We start from the raw sequence: 18,937 nt of genomic DNA on the forward strand, positions 1-18,937 counted from the left end.
CACTCAGTTCCCAGCTGCCAGAGAGATTCTGAGAAATCATCATCTGTCCTCTGGAGGGCAGACATGGATGTTTTCCTTGAAAAGAGGAGCACTTCCAGGAGACATTTGTTTTGAAACGTTTGGAAGAAATTGAATTATAGTGGCGCGAACAGACAACCAGACCTTTTGAGATTGTGTTGAATCATTTCTGAGTACATAACTGTTTGAAGGTTAAGGGCTTTTATAACCAATTCCAATTACATGTTAAATGTAGTATAAATTAAAGGATAACTGCAATAAATCATACTACAGATGTCGATATTAAATTCATCCATTTGACTAAAAACTAGGCTCCTCTGCAACAGATTTTATGTGATTTATGTTTCTGAAATGATTGAAATGCATGTATCACTATTTACGAACAATATTATTTTGTGTCATACAAATTTAATATTATCCACATAAGCAACTGAATGAACAAAGTCTTATGTGCAGTATTAGAAAAAACACAATGTCCCTAAATTTTCCCAAGAAAATTTTAAAATTACCAAGATAAACCCAGACACAAGTAATATTGATAACATTTGGAGGTAGGTCATTTTGTCGCTGCAAAGCAAGGCTTAAAAATCACTGATGTGAGGAGAAGCATCAGTGTAAAGAAAGCCCGAGAATAACTACATTGCTCTGTCTCCACCTGGCTGTCAAATATTGCATTACCATTAAAATCATAAAAGAAAAAAAAAATCCAGAAATAAAGTATGTTTTTCTTCAAGCAAAAATCACACAACTCAGATAAATTGCAACATATCAAAAGCATTTAAACTTTAATAAATATTTAACATTAACTTCTTTTTCATATGTACATATATATAGTACAGAAATATAGGCGATTTTTCAGATGATGTAACTTAACATGTACAAATAATACAACTTCAAGAGAGAAAAACACACTGGCCCTTGGCTGTTAAGCTTAGAAAATCTTTTTTTTTTTCCTATATGTATTTTGTTCATAAATAAATGCATGAGAAACATCTTAACTTTTGTCAATACTGATGAAAGAAAAACAATTTCATTGACCAAAAAGCAGTCAGTGAATCTTTATTTCCTTTGTGTTTTAACACTTTTTATTTGGCTTTGTGGGAAATTTAAGCACCAAATATTTCCAAATGTCTGTAATAAATCTTTGAAAATTAGATTCCTGAGAACTTAGAAATGTTACAGAAAAAGTTTGCTTTGAAAATAGCACTATTCTAACAAGTGTAAAGGCTTAAATCACATCCATCAGAAACTCTGTAAATGTCTAATTTCACCAGAACCACTTAAAAAAAATATTTAATCTCATTCAAAATGACTGTTTCATGGGACGCTAACGTCTGAGGGGCTGGCTGCAGTCACTGGCAGTAGTTTAACACTGTAACTTGAGACAATAGGTGATAAATTCTGTTCTCTATGTGCTTAGAAAAACAATATTTAAAAAATACATTACATCTTATCTACATAGTGTTTCAATTCTCAGACAACAGCCTGGGTGTGAAGACAGAAAACAACTTGGCTTTTCAAAGGCCCTGTGCAATATCAAACCTGTTTATTTCTCAGTACAGTGTCTACATGCCAAATTGCACCAACATTCAGCAAAATATTTTTCTCCAATCTTTGCTTTTCACTCGTTTTCTTTATTTTTTTTTCCCTTTGGGAGGCCTGATATAAAATATTGTTGGACTCGAGAAGAGTTCATCTCTGCTGTTCTATTGTTCTGTGTTGCCCCTTTTCATTCTGAGGAGAAAATTTCGCTTCTCCTCCAGAAGTTCTTGTATTCGTTTGTTCCTGGTTCGTTCTCTGAGGTGCCTTGGGATCAGATTATTTTGAGAAATGTCACTTTCTGCAACAATGACTCTGTTATTAAATACGGCAATTGAGTTGCTCTCATTATTCTCCGCAGCATTTTGCAGAGGTTTCAAAGTGGAGAAGATTTCAGGGCTTACTGTCACTTGTTCTACCTTTGTGTGAGGGGCCGCAGTGGGAACTGGGGAGGCAGGAAGGTCTGAGGCCGTTGTAGAAATGGGTACACCTACAGGGATATAGTCAGGAAGGTCAAGCCAGGGTGGAAAGGCTCTCTCTGTTGTGTCCTCTCTGTTTATAATAGGGATCACCATGGAGAGGCCATCCTCCAGCACAACAGTATCTGTGACCACTCCCGAACTGCTGTAAGACTCTTTATTGTCATCACCACTTGGATAAGTCCAGCTGGTAGCTTCACCACTACTTGTCACTGTGATTTCACTAGATGGAATAGTTCGTGTGTCAGCCTCAGTGTTAATATCATTAAGAGGTGTTATGAAATCATCAGAAGGGTCTGGTGTAATAGACTCTTTCTCTGTGCTGCTACAGTGCATGACTGGAGTTCTGTCTGTGACCGGTGCATCCCTGCTGATGAATGAAGGACTGACTTTTGAATCAGAGGGAGACAAGTTCACCACTGTAACTTGTACAACGCTGCTGGAAGGAACCATGGAAGAAAATACCTGATAAGGAGTGGAGGATGTGGTAAAGTAAGAAGTATTCTGTTTTCGATTGGTCTTCATCTCCTTGACTTTATTCTGTTTAACATTGACCTTTGACTTAGCACTTTCTGGGGCTTTTTTTGGGTTGTGTTTAATGTTGGCCTTTGTTTGAGGTGGTTTTGTGAAAATTTTCTTTGTTGCAGTTGTTTTTTTGGGATTGGCCTTTAAACTAACCTCTTTTTTAGGTGGAGATTTTGTTTTTTTCTCTGGAATGTTTTTTGCTGGAACTGTCTTTTTAGAAGTGATGTTTGGAGTTTTCCTTTTTGAAGGGTCATTAACTACAGTTGTCTTTTTTGGAGTTGTATTTGGTGTAGATGCATTTCTGGTGCCAGTGTATGGCGGATTAGTCTTTTTCATGCTGTTCTTTGGGACAATCATTCTTGGCGCAGTATTTTCTGGAATGGACATTTTCACTGTAGAGTTTGATGGATAAATATTGCTTGGTGTATTATTTAGTGGAGTTGTCCTCTTTGCTGAAGGGTTTGATGGGGTAGTATTTGATGGAGTCTTCTTTGCAAGTATATTCTTTTTCAGATTTATGTTTGGCGGGTTAGTCTTTATCACTTTAGTCTTTGGCAGAATGCTCTTCTTTGGAGGACTAGTTTTTTTGGGACTGGTGCTTGGTGGGTTAGTCTTTATCACTTTAGTTCTAGGTGCAATGCTCTTCTTTGGATGCCTATTCTGTAAAGTTTTCTTTGCAGTATCAGTTGAAGGAGAAGGCCCTTTTGTTGTGTTTGTTGGAGTGGCCTTTTTCATGGTTGGGTTTGAAATAATGATTTTTTTGACACCGGTGCTTGGTGGGTTAGTCTTTATCACTTTAGTGTTTGGTAGAATGGTCTTCTTTGGATGCTTATCCTGTAGAGTTTTCTTCTTTGGAGTATGAGTTGAAGGAGAAGTCACTTTTGATGTTGTATTTGTTGGAGTGCTCTCTTTCATAGTTGGGTTTGGAAGAATGTTTGTTTTGGGACTGGTGCTTGGTGGGTTAGTCTTTATCACTTTAGTGTTTGATGGAATAGTTTTCTTTGGAGGCTTATCCTGCAGACTTTTTTTCTTTGCAGCAGGGGTTGATGGAGAAGTCTCTTTTGTTGTTGTAGTGGCCTTTTTCATAGTTGGGTTTGGAAGAATGTTTCTTTTGGGACTGGTGCTTGGTGGGCTAGTCTTTATCACTTTAGTTTTTGGTGTAATGGTCTTCTTTGGAGGTCTATTAGGTAGAGTACTCTTTGCAGTAGGAGTTGGGATCATGTTTGTTGGAGTGGCCTTCTTCACATTAGAGTGTGAAGCAATAGTCTTTTTGGGAGTTCCAGTTTTTGCAGTGATACTTGTTTTCTTTGGAAGATTATTCCTTGGTGGAACATATTTTTTTGTAGTATTTCTTTGTGGGATTTCCTTTTTTCCACTTTCCTGTGAAGGAACCACACTTTTCTTAGTTTGTGGCTGAATTTTCTTATCAGGATTGTATTTTTGCCTGGTGACTGTTTTAGTAGTGCTTTCTATTGGACTTGTCACAGGAGTGGGTGTTGATGCAAGGACTTGGGCACTTGCTGTCCCAGCTGTTGAAGTAGTTGAAGTTCTCTGCAAAAGTGGCTCTGTGATCTCAGCATTTGCATGACTAGTAGAAGGTGTTGTGATTGCGTTAGGAGAGATGGTTGGGAGGAAAAAAACGCTTGTTTGAGCTGGTGGATGAGTGGGTGTTTCTTTGGTGGTAGATGATGAAGAGATGGAATAAAGGGTTTGAATTGTAGAAGCTGGATACTTGGTGCTGAAGGAAGGAGAACTCACTTTATCCGCTGGATGAGTGGAAATTATTGTTGAGGGTCTCAGTGAAGATTTGATGGAAAAAAGATCTGGGGTTGTAGAGGCTTCTAAACGAGTGTTAGTAGAAGGTGAAGCAGATCCTGAAAAGACAGTGGGGATGAAAGGAATGCTGGTTGCAAGTAACTGATGAGTGGGGATAGTTTTTGTTGATGTTGGTGAAGATTCAGTGGAATCAAGAGTTATGGTTCTTAGGGCTGGGACTTGCGTGATTGTTGAAGTCGAGGTAGTGGGGATGGCAGTGTTAGTGGGCTGAGTGGTGGTGAAGATGGTGCTGAGAATGTTCGTGGATGGAGTAGGTGTGGCAGTGATGTTGAAGGTGGATGTAGCAGTGGAGTTGGGATCAGGTTTGGTGCTGCTGATGGTGCTGCAGGTCTTGCAGCATAATCGCCAGAAGTCTGGTAAAGAGCAGTAGTGTTGCAGAGTCTCCATACGACAGAAGACAGATCGATCTCCTTTACATGGTAGGCCTGTGAAGAAGAGACAAAGAACTCAGACTGGGAATAGAAAAGAACATGTTGCAATTGGGTAATATTTCTAAGTTAAGGAATGTATTCTGAAAAATAGTAGCATTTGTGTGTGTGTGTGTGTGTGTGTATATATAATTAGAAAAATACAGGAGTAAAGCCAGATCAGCAGCAGAGAATGCAGGAAGGAAGAGAAAATTTTAAGAGCAGTCATCAAATTAATCCAGAGCAGCTGAAATACAACAAAATGATTGCCAGTCTTTAGTTGTCAGTAAAACTTTTCTTGGGTGTAAGAAGAACTGATCATTAACTTAAGATCTAACTTTCATTTTGATAGTTTAATGTCAAACTCAACCACTCAGTATAAACAAATTATGGAAATCCAGATCCACCTGCTGATATGGGCTTCAGATAACAACATTCTTAATTAATCCATATTGAAACTCCATCAGCTCCCCCATTGCTGAGATTATGTCAGCAAGAGGCAGGAAAAATGTCAGGGTTAGCTTAGCAAAAAGAAAGACATGACTTCCAAGACCATAGGTACATGTCTCCAGTCATACAGTGTTTACAAACAACTGATAATGATGTGTGTTTCTTGTGATGTTTTGCCAGAATATTAAATGTGACTTTCTAAGTCATGCTAATCCACAGTGGAGCAGCATATTGAGGCAGATCTGTAGAGACTCCTGTTGTTACACAATGTCTGTTGCTGTCCAAAAAAGAGAAAACTAGGTGATACTGACGCCTTCATACTTTTATAATTGAGTTAGTTGTAATGCTGAGGGAATGTAGAATGGCACTTTACTGCAATCTAGACCTACAGTTTTCAAGAAAGTGATATTTTACAAGCTTTAACAACACACTTGATTGTCAGTATCAGCCAATGTTCATTCAGAAATGACATCCCTAATACTTGATGTGTATCAGCGACAAAAAAAGCTAATCATGAAACCCCTAGTGGAACTAACTATACTGTGTCACTACAAAACAGCATATTTTCTATTATAAAAATTTCTGCAGAGTGAAAAGTCACACTTTTTAAAACATTTTTATTGATACAACTTTGCTGTTGAGAATGACAGGAACTGAAACAATGAGATGTATGCCCCCACCTCCAGCTCATTATATAGATATATAGATTTTTTTTTTTTCTTAAGAAAAATAATTCAACTGTATCGAAAGTTACAAGTTCACAGTCACTTTGGTAAAACACTTGATTACTTGGAAATCAACAAGTCAATCTGTCAGTTGACTGAGAAAAGAACATGAAGTACATAAATTATATTTGCTTTTTAAAGAAAATACAGAATTTCCATGATGATGTAAAAACTGGAATGGCACAATAAGTGTCATATGAAACATTTACAAAACATTAATAAAATTTCCCTGATAAATCAAAGTGCATATAGACGCAGTGCACGTAGTCCATCTGAATGTTTCTTCGAACATTAGCCAGCCCCACGCAGCAGGCCAGTGAAGCCACGAAACAGTTACCCAAAGTATAGAATATTATAGAAGAAGATAACAGTCATGAACATTATTAAATACAGTCAACACCAATTTTATATACAGTATCGCACTGCTAGGTCTGGCATGGTCTCGTACAGTCCAACTCCAGCAGAAGGAAACCTTGGATAGCTCGCTACATAGTCACAACAGAAATATGTGATCACAATACAATGACAAGTCTGAAGTGTTCTTTTTTTTGTTTTCCAAGATGCCAAATGTGTCAGTACCCTAGGCCCTTTGAAAATCCTTTCCGGTAGTCGGACACTGGTCCGACATCAGCTTGGTAGGTTTTGATGATTGGCGGGTGTGAGTTTAAGTTGGTTTGAAGCTGCCTCTATTCCGAGTGAAACTTTGAATGAGTAAAGCCATCTCTTTCACAGATAAATGCCATTACATTCAATCCAAGATAAGGCATTGTTCATGTTCGACAAAAACATAAAGTGAGACCACTGGACGCTCTCAAAATCAAAGTTTATGAGGTATTTCTGTATCTGATCGCAGTGTGTTAAAAGCCCAAATGATTTAGCACCCTCGCACACACGCTCGTACATGACAAGACACACATCCACCCTTGAACACATACTCGTGGACTCGCACGTGGACAGATGCACGCTCGCACAGACATGTGTCCAAACATCCAGGTGATGGATGCAAATGTGCATGACAAAACATGATCCTATCCTGAAAGAAAAAACAAGAAGCAACAGGAAAACCACTGATCCATCTGAGCGAATGGAGAGGCAACTAACTGACCAAGTCCTGCATAATATTTATCTGTATTCATGTAAAATCATTAAAAAAATACACATAACAGTCAAGGATCTAAGCGATCAATAGCAGTCCAAAGGTTTTAGGCAAATAAGCTACAGCTTATTCATGGTAAAATGTTATTAATATTATTGGTACTCATATAGATTTAGATTTATAGGTATATATAAATACAAATATATTTATAGATGTATTTGTTTAAAGTCTGCAAGCACAAATAAGCTGCATTTATTGAACTTTTGTATAACAGTCAAAGAGAGGATGGCTGATGATGAGGTGGAATGGGAAGCAACCTCAAGTGGTCAAACTACCCTGTATTTTTTTTTATTTTAAATTCTTTTTTTCTTATCATACTTCACAATTTTCAGCTCCTCAGTTCACTTTGCAAAAATAAAATCAACCAAAACAAAACAAAAAAAGATCCCTTTATATCTTTTCACTGTGCTGAGTTCTTGTCAATCTGGAAATGGGAGCGCCATTTTCATCCCCGAATGGAACCGAGATGTCAAGATGAGCACTTTAGCAAAGATGTCCTCAGATCACATTCACAATAAAGCTTTCATATTTTTTTTTAGATATAAATATTTTTTTCTATATAGATATTTATATACCATTTCTGATTTTTTTTTTCACATCTCTTTTTCTCCCACACTGACAGTGCGCTACAAAAGGGAAAAAAAAATAAAATAAAAGCCCTGCTGCGTCTCAGGTGTGGTAACCCATAACATCACCCAAAACATGGCTGCCAAATGCAGAGAGGAGAGAGGGTCCCCTCACACGTGAACGGCCCTTTGACACATCACAGGAGGTGTCAGTGAAAACCCGTTTCCCACTTAGAATCCTCTTCACACCGAATTTTTTCTTGATCTTATAAGTTTTCGACTGGCCAGCGGTTACAACACAATGCTCCGTAGAGGAGAGATAGATAAAGAGAGACAGAGCAAGAGAGAACCAACTAGCACACACAGGAGCCAGAGACCTCCCCCGGTCAGAGCCGCCTCAGACACAGAGAGAGAGAGAGAGACAACATCCTCTCCCAAAAGAGAAGCGAAAGCTTTGCCGCTCGCTCACACGGGCGTGGGCACAGGCACAAGGCGCAGCAGGAAGGGCAGGTCAGGGGGCCAGCCGGGGCCGGCCCTGCAGAGACAGGAGGACAGAGATGGGCAGGGCCCAGCAGAGGACAGACATGCAGCTGCGGCTGTCGCTGTGAAGGCCGGGCTGGGAGCTATAGAGGGAGGTTTTACGTGATGAGATCCTTGGGTAGTTGGGGTTGGGGCGGGATAGCCACTGGATCAGAATGTTGCCATTCTTGTTGAGGTCTGATGAGCCCTCTGCAAAGGGGACACAGAAATGGTAAGATAACTCGAGTACAATAAAGGGAGTATTTTACAACAGAGCATCTGAGACATTTATCACTTTTGTCAAAAGCTAGAACATTTTTGCACATGTCCACACTGGATATTTATATTTATATTTATATATTACTTAGATTTTCCTTCACTTGATTGCCTATGCCCTCTGTTGAAAACAAATGTCCATCACTTTCAGGACCAACTAGTCCTGGATGTATGGATGTAGCAAAATCTAAAGTAAAGTGATTTGTTTTGTTCGATGGGCTGCATTTTTGAAATAACTGCTAAGCAATTTGGCAAAATGTCATTTTGTTAGTCCACAACAATAAAACGGGGAAAGCATAATACAGACACAGATGCTAGCTGAGTTTTGTTTCTTTTTTTCTTCTGAACGACTAAAAAGTCTGTTTTAATGTTAGATTTTTTCCATTGTCCTCTCAAATATCGATTAGGTTTATCAAATGTTTGACAGTAACCTTATGTACGTATTTAAGTGCAGCAAATATCAAAATGTTCATACTGAATATTTCTGTTTCACTACTATTGAATAAGTAACATGGAAATCACAACAGTAGCTCTAATTACAGTTGACTGAAGAATTATTTGAGTTTATTTAACACATACTGCGACATGGTTCCAGGCGACAAACTCTTATGGTGTCAGGCTTGCTGTCTAGACAGAGTCCTATGGTGTTGTCCCTGGTGTGGCACAGTGCCTGCCTCTGCTGCGTCCCGTTTCCACAAGTCACTGAACACTGGCGGCACAGGACCATAACATAAATGCAATGCATTCAAATATCACACATCATTTAGGATAAATACAACATTTTTTTTATTCAAAAACATTTGTTCGTATTTTCTATTAATGTCTTGGGTGCATACTTGTGACCAGGGGCCGACTCTCCACTGCGTGGGGCAGGGATGTCGGTTACAGGACCTGCGGGACTCAGGACGGTCGTCGCTGCAGTGTTTATTGTGAATGAGGCGTGTTGTGTTGTCCTCTGAAGGCTGAACACAGGTGACGGAGCGTACTTGCATCCCTGTCTTTCCACAGGGTTTACTGCAGTTCTGCCACTCTCCTGTCACCCAGCTGCAAGTGAAATACCAAATATTTGGGAAAACACGAGGACGCCAAATAAAAAAAAAATACAAAATAGAATCATCTAAAAGTGGTAGAAGCTTAAAGACAGTCTAAATATACATGATCAGGTATAACATTATGAACACCCAGCTCACACTATGTTGGGTTCCCCTATGCTGCTGAACTGGCCTGACCTGTCAAGGCATGGAAACCACTAGATCCCTGAAGGTGTGCTGTGGTATGTGACACCAATATGTTAGCAGCTGATCCTTCAAGTCCTGTAAGTTGTGGGGTTGGTGCCCATGGACCTCATGCTTTGCCCAGGTCATTCCAAAGATGCTCGACTAGATCGACATCTGAGGAATTTGGAGGTTAGGTCAACAACTCAGACTTGTAAACCTGAAGTGAACCACCTATACTTTGTGGCAACCATCGGGGAATACCATGCATTACATCTATGTGACGCAAAAGAATGCATGAAGATGCATCCCTGTTTACACTGTGGTTTCGTTCTAATCTGACTACTTAATCAATGGACTCAGCAAGGGCACCATGACTTGTCTGAGGCGTTGCATAAGAAACACATTGAAATACATGTTGAATTTTGTCACTTTTCCATCAAAAGCAGAAATGATGTCCATAAGAAGACAGCTACACTACAATAGTAGCCTTTTATTGTTTCTCTCCACCTGTGCCTTACTCTGACCCAGTGACTGAGCCATCCCAAGTTGATTCTTGTCACATTAACTCACATAGTTAAGGGCTCGACACATGGAAGGCCACATTGCTCCCTCTTATTTCATTTCCTGTGGGACTTGCACTCGGAGGCAACAATCTTTTGCCCTCCTCCAGCAAAGTGACTGGCCAAATCCGTGCATGTAAAATTTTCAGCTCTTAGGAATAAAATTTGCACAGCGACACTACACAAGACAGTTGAGACATTTTCAACATTTGTTGCAGGCATCGTGTCCCATGTTGGATTTCACCACGGTGGCGATGAATTTGGCATTTTCGTTTGTCACATCCCGCTTCTCGAGCCCCTTAAGCTTGTCAATATTTCCCGCTTCTAACACATCAGCTTCTATGTTAACATGTTCACTTCCTGCCCACGTGCAAACAGATGCCACAATTATCAGATAATTAGAGTTTTTTACTATTCCTGGCACTGGTCATAATAAACGATATCTACCTTCAATTTCCGGAAGGAATTACTGAATACATACATGGGTGGAGGGCAAGGCTTCTGGTTGCAGTCTCTTATGTCTCCTCTGGGCTTCATGTTGGACTTATTACAGAAGCTTTTGTGAACCATCTTACTGTCAACTTTCCTTCTGCATCCATATCGCAGATATTGCTTCCCTAAAGAGAAGGTGACAGCCGATTGATAATTCTAGGATATAATAAAGGAAAAAATACATGTGACAAGGGAGGCTGTGTGGTCATTGGCTTTTTAACATACCTCCACCACAAGCTTTGGAACAATAAGACCATCTCTTCGGAGCCCATTCGTAGGCACTGTCCTCTACCAGCATGTTGTCCTGAATGTTCGAATCACCATCCATATTCATCATGTATTTATACGACAAATTGACATCCTCATCGCCATGCAATTTCATCTACGAGAGAGATCAGCAAAGAAAAATTGAAGGAAAACTGGTTTAATTTAAAATTTATGATCGTAAAAACTAAACTTTTAATTTGATCCTGTTGTTTGTACCATTATTAGAATCCCATGTCTGAGTGGCCCTGTGGTCTGGACAGTTTCCTTGTCGTTGTCATTCTCATATTCCCATTCTACGCCCTTCTCTATCACAGAGCGGGACTCAGGGTAGTCGTTTTCACCATTAAGAAAAAACAGTCCTGATGCCACATTTTTAACAGCTGTGAATGAATGAGAAATAATTCTTTATAAGAAAAAAAAGGAAACATATACAGACGCGCATGACAGAAAAAGGACCAAGGGAGGGTTTCATTTACCAAAAGTGTGTGAGGTGGGTTTCAGCTCCTGAATGAGTAAATGCCTCGCTCCTCTGGGGATTTCAAGAACCTTAAGGAAGCCTGAAACGACAGACTCAATGAGTGTTTTTTGGATCTCAAACCTCCAGCCCCCCTTCAAAGAGCTCAATTTGTAATTTCCAGATAGAACAGCTAAGCAGGAAAAGTGCCTCACTGGAAACTTTTTTTATTAGTTTGAGCCAGAGAAAAACAGACTCTTCCAGGAATTCAGCTCTCATGAGGTAGGTCTGCGCCGACTTCAAGAGTAAGATAATAGACTCAACATTAGCTCATGAACTTTGACGTAAAGTCTTGGCAATGTTCGCATGGAAACATATGGTCAAATTTCCCTGAGGTTCAGGGTAAATTTTAAGCATCTTCCTCTAGAGGGCGATGTTTATTTAAGCATAAGACGGGAGAGAGAAACACATTCCAGCAGTTTTTCTGCTAGGATAGAATCAACTCGGCTTTCTCCGTTTACCCTGCTTTTTAGCAGTCCGCATGATTGTGTCTTTAAAGGTTTTACAGCTGGAGTTGTCGCCTCCGCACACGCCACACTTGTCCTCCTGCTTCGAGGAGCCCACCACGCCATCACAGCCCACCTTCTGTTAATGGAAACCAAGGAAGCTGATAAGAATAAGTGCAGCTGTTTAACTTTGAGGCACACAAACACACATATGAAGAGCCTCACCTCGCACTCTCCACGCACACACACGCTGTGCGGGTCCTTGTATGAGCAGAGTGTGCCATCCAGCACCAGTTTCTCCATGAGGACCACATCTCTGGTCTCCTTTGACTGGCAGTACAGGTGGCAGCGTTTGTTAGCTAGAAAGCAAACATATTTTCACATTAAATAAAAATTACTTGATTACGTAATTGCACTAGTTGGCACTGTTAATCCCATAATTACTCAAATTACGCAAATTTAAAATCTTCCTTAACTTGACCAACACGTTTTCTTTCTTTCAAGAGAGGATGCTAAAGATTTCAGCAGAAAAGTTTTGGTTTGACTTCTACTGGATATTAAGTAACATAATCTGAAATTAATACAACTGTGAGTTAGATGTATTGAGGATTGAGAATTGGCTATGCTGTTCGGAAGCATTTGAATAAAAACTATTAATTGAAAAGAAAAACACTAAAACTTACTAAAACACTAAAACTAAAAGACTTACATGCAGGTGATGGCAAAGAGGCCTTCCAACGTCAAACACTTGGAGCTCATAACCCAGTATGAATAGTCAAAGGTATTCATACTGGGTTAATAGTGAAGACAAGCAAAAGGTTTGCTGGTAACTATGTAAAATTTTCAAAGTTAAACCATAACTTTAAACCTAAATCACTGATAAGTTTGGTCTTAATTGTTTGTAAGTAGTTGTAATATTCTGAATGAGATCTCGGTGAGTCAGCATAATGATGAGTCTTATTGTGTCTCTTAGTCACACTACAACTACGTGAGCCCACAGAGACAAAACCTGGCAGACCGTCCCGGTGAGAATGAACACTCCTACTCTATCACACACACACCAAGACCTTGTCTTTCAGAGCTTTGACTCTAATGAACAGGTGGCAGACATGCAACTAATCTACCTCAGCTAGCTTCACATATACTGGTATTGCTGGTAAAGATGTGTGAAAAGCCTTAAAATATCTTTTCAAATTTCTCCGTCTTTTATTGCAGTAGCATACAGTAATTTCACACAGAATTAATTACTTTGAGTACATTTATTCAGAGGGAAAATAAATCCCATGTTCAGAAATGATTATTTTAAACAAAATTAAGAGCGGCAAAAATATTGGTAAATGAATATGCACCAACCTTTTCACCAGGTTGGTGCATTAAGAGATTGCGATCTTTGACTCCTGTTTTCTTAATCACTCTAAATCGCCCAGAGTTCTTGGTCTTCTCTCATTCTCTGTTGTCCTCAGCTCTCACCACAGGTTTTGTGGACAATTTAGGTCTAAGGTTTGAAATTGTCAGGGAAAAATGCTGATTTCGTGGTTGGTAAACATTTCTGAGCGGATTCGACCGTGTGTTTTGGCTCATTGTAGAGTAGAAAAACACAATAGTAGCTCACATTGGGGTGTTTATAATTTGTTCATTGTTTTGTCAAGATTTCTACTTTGTATTCTGTGAATTGCCCAAATCCTCTTCGTTAATCAGTTAATGAAGTTTGTTCGAATATTACGCAGTTAAAGCTTACCTGTTTTTGACTACAGTATCCTGCTTTCTGACTACATTTTGGTTGCCTACACTGTTACTTGATAAATCTTCAGGTCACCCGATCCTTTTCAAAATGTCCTGATATTTTACTCTAACAGGCCCAGAAACAGACCCATGGCATCACCAATACTTAACAAAAGGAGAAGAGGTCCTTCACCACATATTTATAACATTGAATAGATGTTATGAAGAACTGGTGACCCTGTGATAATCACCCTCTGAGTAGATCTGTACAACATTAGGAAAACATTTAATGCATGATATTGTTAGTTCATTGCAAACTTAGGCTTCATAAAAATACTGTTGTATCGTAAGAATTTGGCTTCATTAAAAGATTTGTATGCAGCTTTAACTGGTGTACAGACAAAGAAAAAAATTTTAGTTGTAATTTCTCAATGACTGATTCTTATCAATAAATCTATTAATGGCATATAGAGCATACAGGTACATTGCTTTAATTACACGTTTCTCACAAATTATGAAGTCCTAATCCTTACTTAAGAAATAAGGCTGGGTAGAAGGCTTTTGTACATATATTTACAGGGACACCAATAGGTGTGGAAGCTCCTTATAAAGAATCGTCCACAGTGTGATGACACCTGAACTAACCAGTGTTGTTCATGTGCATTCAGTGCAGTCAAAAAGAAACACTGCAGAGGTTGAGTCTGTATTTATAGCATCAGCACGATATACTATTCATAAATCAACCCGCTCACTCAGAGCCAGTCTGTTCTTCTCCCAGTAACATTTTCACATGATAATAATAACCATGACATTACAGTTTAGAGCAACAGAAGACAGCATCCTCAGTTTGTCAAGACTTGCTCTGAGATGCTGTGGGGGGGTCAGAAGGTGTTAATCAAAGTGTTTTGCAAACACTGCTGTATATGGGAGACATGTGATCTCCTCTGTGCGAGAACATAGAAAGCTTCAGACTGCAAAACCCAAATATTAGCTGCTTGGCTAATACCTCATGTTTCTCCTCTCAGGAGTAATTCACAGTGCAGCTGTGGATACAAGGGAAATCCCAAAAGGGGGAATGAAAACAATTTGTTAGACAAATATTATAGTTTCAGATCTGCAGTTGACATTCTCACACTTAACATGGAAGTAAAAGATGACAGATCATGAATGGAATTCAGTTTCACCTCCATCAGAATCATTTTCCTCTCACAAACCCACTTGGTTTGCATGTTCACACAAAGAGAGGTAATTTATGATGCTGAATGCTTTAGTGAGAAAAAACAAAAAATATGGCATTTAGAAGTAACAAGATTGAAGGAACAACAATTTAGGAGGGTCATTTAGATAGGAAATAAGCGCAGTGCTTTGCTGTACAGTTGCCCTTTAGGTGAATGATAATTTCACATGTATTAAGACGGAAGTGACAATACAGCTCTTAGATAGGTTGGAGCTGACAATTTTATGCATGCAGCCATGTGGATTTTACTATTTCTTTAATGTAAAGAGTTCCTGTGCATTAGAAACCGCACAGAACTTACATCTAAGTTCTAAGATGTAGAACTTAGGGCTTGTTGTTTGGTATTAGTGGGATTATTTAGATATGGTGGATAAAACCTGGAGAAATTAGAGGATTAATGAGATCAAGATGTCAATGGGTAGAAGAGGCAAAAAATCCCAAATCATTTTCAATTGTTAAAGATATGCCATATCTTTGAGGGGTCTGGTTGTACCTTAAAGCTGAGCTCCCATTAATCGAATAACACAACACCACATGCTCTAAATTGCATAACATATAGGTCCAGCAGAACCTAATCACTCCTGGTTTGCTACTGTCAGGCTGGTTCAGATTCTACTCACGGTCTGGGTGTTCATAAGGCAGCCAGAGGTGCTTGTTGATGTACTCTGAGGCGTGACACTGCTCCTCCCTGGGATCACTGTAAATGTCTTCACATTCATTGGTGTTGCACATCTGGAACTGGTAAGTTGCCCCTCTGCAGGGCCGGCCACCATTGGCTGGACTGGGAAAAACAAGAGGCACAAGGAATGTTCTTGCCATTTTAGCGGTAATTTGCTCTTTGGATTTTTTATTACACTTTAAACTGAAATGATCTCTTTAACCCAGTGTTTCTCAATTCCGGTCATCAGGCCCTCCTGCTTTGCATGGTTTAGGTGTTTCCATTCTGCCACACACCTGGCTTGAATCTATGGGCGATTAACAGGCCTCTGCAGCACTTGATGGTGGCACAGGAGGTCAGGCAATCGTTTGAATCAGGTATTCTGGAATACAGACACATCTAAAGTATGCAGGGCAGGGGGGCTGAAGACTGGAATTAAGAAACATCCTGGAAAAAATGCACAGTGCTGGTAACCATTTGTTACTATTGCTATTGCAATAAATGATTACCTTATTTTAAGTCTGTTTACACACCTTCACCTCATGGCTGTGGTGGACACTAGACACACACTAAAAAATAATGTCATACCTGGGATTGTCACAGTTCCTGGTGCGAAATTGCACTCCTCCCCCACAGGTTCGTGAGCACTGGCCATACTCGCTCCATGATCCCCAGTTTCCATCTTGCTTCATGATGTCAGGAGTCAACCAGATGCAATGACCTTTAAAGCAGTGCTGCCCAAGAGCACAAAGATATGCCTAATTTAGTACCTTCATATATTGTGCGTAAAATCTTTTACAATATGTTTTTTGTAAAAATGTAGCAACACCTTTCCATTCCCACACATGGTGCCATCAATGGGTGGCCCCTTCTTGGTTTTGCAGAAGAATGGATTGTCTGGGTGACTGCACCACAACTGCTTGCAGGGGTCAAACGTACGGTACTGTTTGGGAGCACAAAGATTTCAGCATAGTCAAAAACAGCAGCTCGAAATAAACATTTTTGCTTAACAGGTCCATCAAAATGTGAACTTATGGGAAGTTTAACACTTAATAAAGTTGAGATGGGAGGAGAAATGCCACAACAGTAGCAAAGACAGAAACATACCAAACAATACCAACACTTAATCTATGCAGAGTCATTGCAGTTTACACTGGGACCCACTGAGAAACACACAGCAGTTCATGCAAATTCTGTTGACAGATACAGAGCCCTGCAAAAGTAATCCTGCCTCTTATTTCACATAATCTCACTTTGCAATGACTAACATTTAAACATTTTAATAGGATTCTAGGTGACAGACAAACACAAAGCAGAACTAAATTGTGAAGTGGGAGGAAAATGATACTCAGCTTGTAAATCCATTTACAAACATGCAATTCTGATCAAAATACATTTGTACTCAGACTGTTTCACTATAATAACCCTAAATTAAGTCTAATATAAATCCACCTGTGTGCAATTTAATCTGCATATAAATGCAGTTCTCTTAAAGTGTCAGGTTTTTGTAAGAGAAGCTGCTTGTTCCCAACAAATAGCTTCACATAGACAAACGAACACAGAAAAATAGATCAGAAATAAAACAGTAAAAAAATTGTAAAGTTCATAAAATCATATTCCAACTTCCGGTTGGAGTGAGACTTTACAGTGGAAAAGCAGCTTTTTGATACCCAGCCTGTTTGGAGCGTCTCCATTACGATCTGCTCCTCACTATTATGGGTGTGAATATAGTTAAGAGCGTGGGCAGGCCAGTACTGTAAAGGAGCTGCAGTCAATGATGTTTTCAGTGACACTCAGCAATGGAGAACCTCATGGTTGTAGTTTTTATGGAGCCAACAAAACCACATATTTCATTTTGACTTCTAGAAATCCATTGGTGGACCAAACATAGTGAAAATATTCAGATTAGCTGAATATTTTCCGATAAACATATGGTAGTACTCTTATTTTTTAAATGTGCAACCTTTTGGATATAGGTAATGTAGTCAAAACAAATCTACCGATATCCAGGTGTGAACTTTATTTAAAAAAAAAAATTCAAACAAAGAATAAAAGCCAAACCAATCTAGATCCAGAGTTTCACACAAAGCTGTAGCTCAGACAAAATGTTGACCAGAGCTGCACAGTTCCTCGCTTCTTCTTTGCTTCCCATTCCTCAGAAAGACTTGTTGCTTGCATGGCTGCAAAATCACGGTCATTCTGCTCCAAAATGCATGACGCATATGTTCCTGGCGCTGCTCGTGTTTAAACTCACAATTACCCTAGTCCACAGTGTGCAGCTCTTTGATAGCAGACGGGATGAATGCAGGTTCACAGCGCTGGTTGAGAGGTTGTTTGGAGTTTGCAGTGACGTAAATCACGGGTCAATCAATGAATGCAGTCTGTTCTCGATCAAATTGCTTGCATGCATTACATTTCTTAAAGCAGCTAGTACTACTCCAGAATTAGGTACAAAAACCAGAGAAGAGCTGAGTTGAGCCATGTCCACTAATGGAGATGAATCTGGTCGGGATGGACCAAAGCAGAACTGATTGAAGCCACTCTAGTGGAGAAGTGGCCTCTACTGAGTCCTGTCCAGTCCTTCATCTGAACAAAAGTATGACACAATGACAAACGCCTCAACGCACTGCAGTTCCCCTAAACGTATAAGCCAGGTAAATAAAGCTATAATAGCAGAGGATGCCAAGATACTCAGGGTAATGTTAAAGGAGACAGACATAATAGATTAAAGCCACAATATGTAGCTTACACAATGAGTAGCTTACCTCTACAGGGGACAGGTGGAAGAACATAATTTAGTCAGAGGACACAAACACTGAACATTCTGACCTTCATGTAAACCATTATTTGAAGAAAAACTAAGTGCATACATCCCTGATCACTAGATTCACTGTTCAACAAGACAAACACCCTAACAAACACCCACAGAGCTGCAACTGTCTGGATCAGTGTATTCAGTGTTGGAATCTGATTGTGAAACGGCGGCAAAAGTAGTCTATACAGATGTTCTGATATTTTGCAAAAAATAAAAAATAAAACATGAAAAAACGGGCAATAATCCCAGTTTCTAGTTTCCAGAAACTGATGAAAAAAATGACCAAAAGCGTTTGGAGCTATAACTGAACCAAAAGGTGATTCTTACAAGTTAGAGAGGGCTTAAAAAAATCTACATCAAACATAATATATGTATATAATTTTCCTTCCACTTCACATTTACTTTTTGCGTTGATCTATCACATGAATCACACAGCATGATGTGACTGTAACAATTTTAGGACTTCAGGTGTTATATATATATACTTTTGCAAAGCACTGTAAGGAGGGTCAG

The 18,937-nt window shown here is 39.4% G+C and overlaps 1 protein-coding gene across 3 annotated transcripts in view; it reads right to left on the reverse strand.

The window, feature by feature from the left end:
* Positions 1-483: 483 nt before the first annotated feature.
* Positions 484-18,937, reverse strand: part of LOC122837360 (A disintegrin and metalloproteinase with thrombospondin motifs 2-like) — a 120,812-nt gene continuing 102,358 nt past the window's right edge. Inside the window, exons 11-23 of one of the 3 annotated variants that reach the window (XM_044127672.1) lie at positions 16,439-16,552; positions 16,198-16,343; positions 15,572-15,732; positions 12,218-12,351; positions 12,008-12,131; positions 11,509-11,589; positions 11,249-11,412; positions 10,991-11,147; positions 10,755-10,890; positions 9,333-9,540; positions 9,076-9,205; positions 8,344-8,430; positions 484-4,822 (exon numbers count right to left, since the gene is read on the reverse strand). In XM_044127672.1, the coding sequence (XP_043983607.1) occupies positions 1,725-4,822; positions 8,344-8,430; positions 9,076-9,205; positions 9,333-9,540; positions 10,755-10,890; positions 10,991-11,147; positions 11,249-11,412; positions 11,509-11,589; positions 12,008-12,131; positions 12,218-12,351; positions 15,572-15,732; positions 16,198-16,343; positions 16,439-16,552 (4,740 nt within the window). In that variant the 3' untranslated portion in view covers positions 484-1,724. Of the gene's footprint in view, positions 4,823-5,497; positions 8,431-9,075; positions 9,206-9,332; positions 9,541-10,754; positions 10,891-10,990; positions 11,148-11,248; positions 11,413-11,508; positions 11,590-12,007; positions 12,132-12,217; positions 12,352-15,571; positions 15,733-16,197; positions 16,344-16,438; positions 16,553-18,937 lie in introns of those variants that run through there. The other 2 variants (XM_044127673.1, XM_044127674.1) reach the window with 2 other exon arrangements.

The sequence above is a fragment of the Gambusia affinis genome, linkage group LG09 (genome assembly GCF_019740435.1).
Source record: "Gambusia affinis linkage group LG09, SWU_Gaff_1.0, whole genome shotgun sequence".
Classification (NCBI taxonomy): domain Eukaryota; kingdom Metazoa; phylum Chordata; class Actinopteri; order Cyprinodontiformes; family Poeciliidae; genus Gambusia; species Gambusia affinis.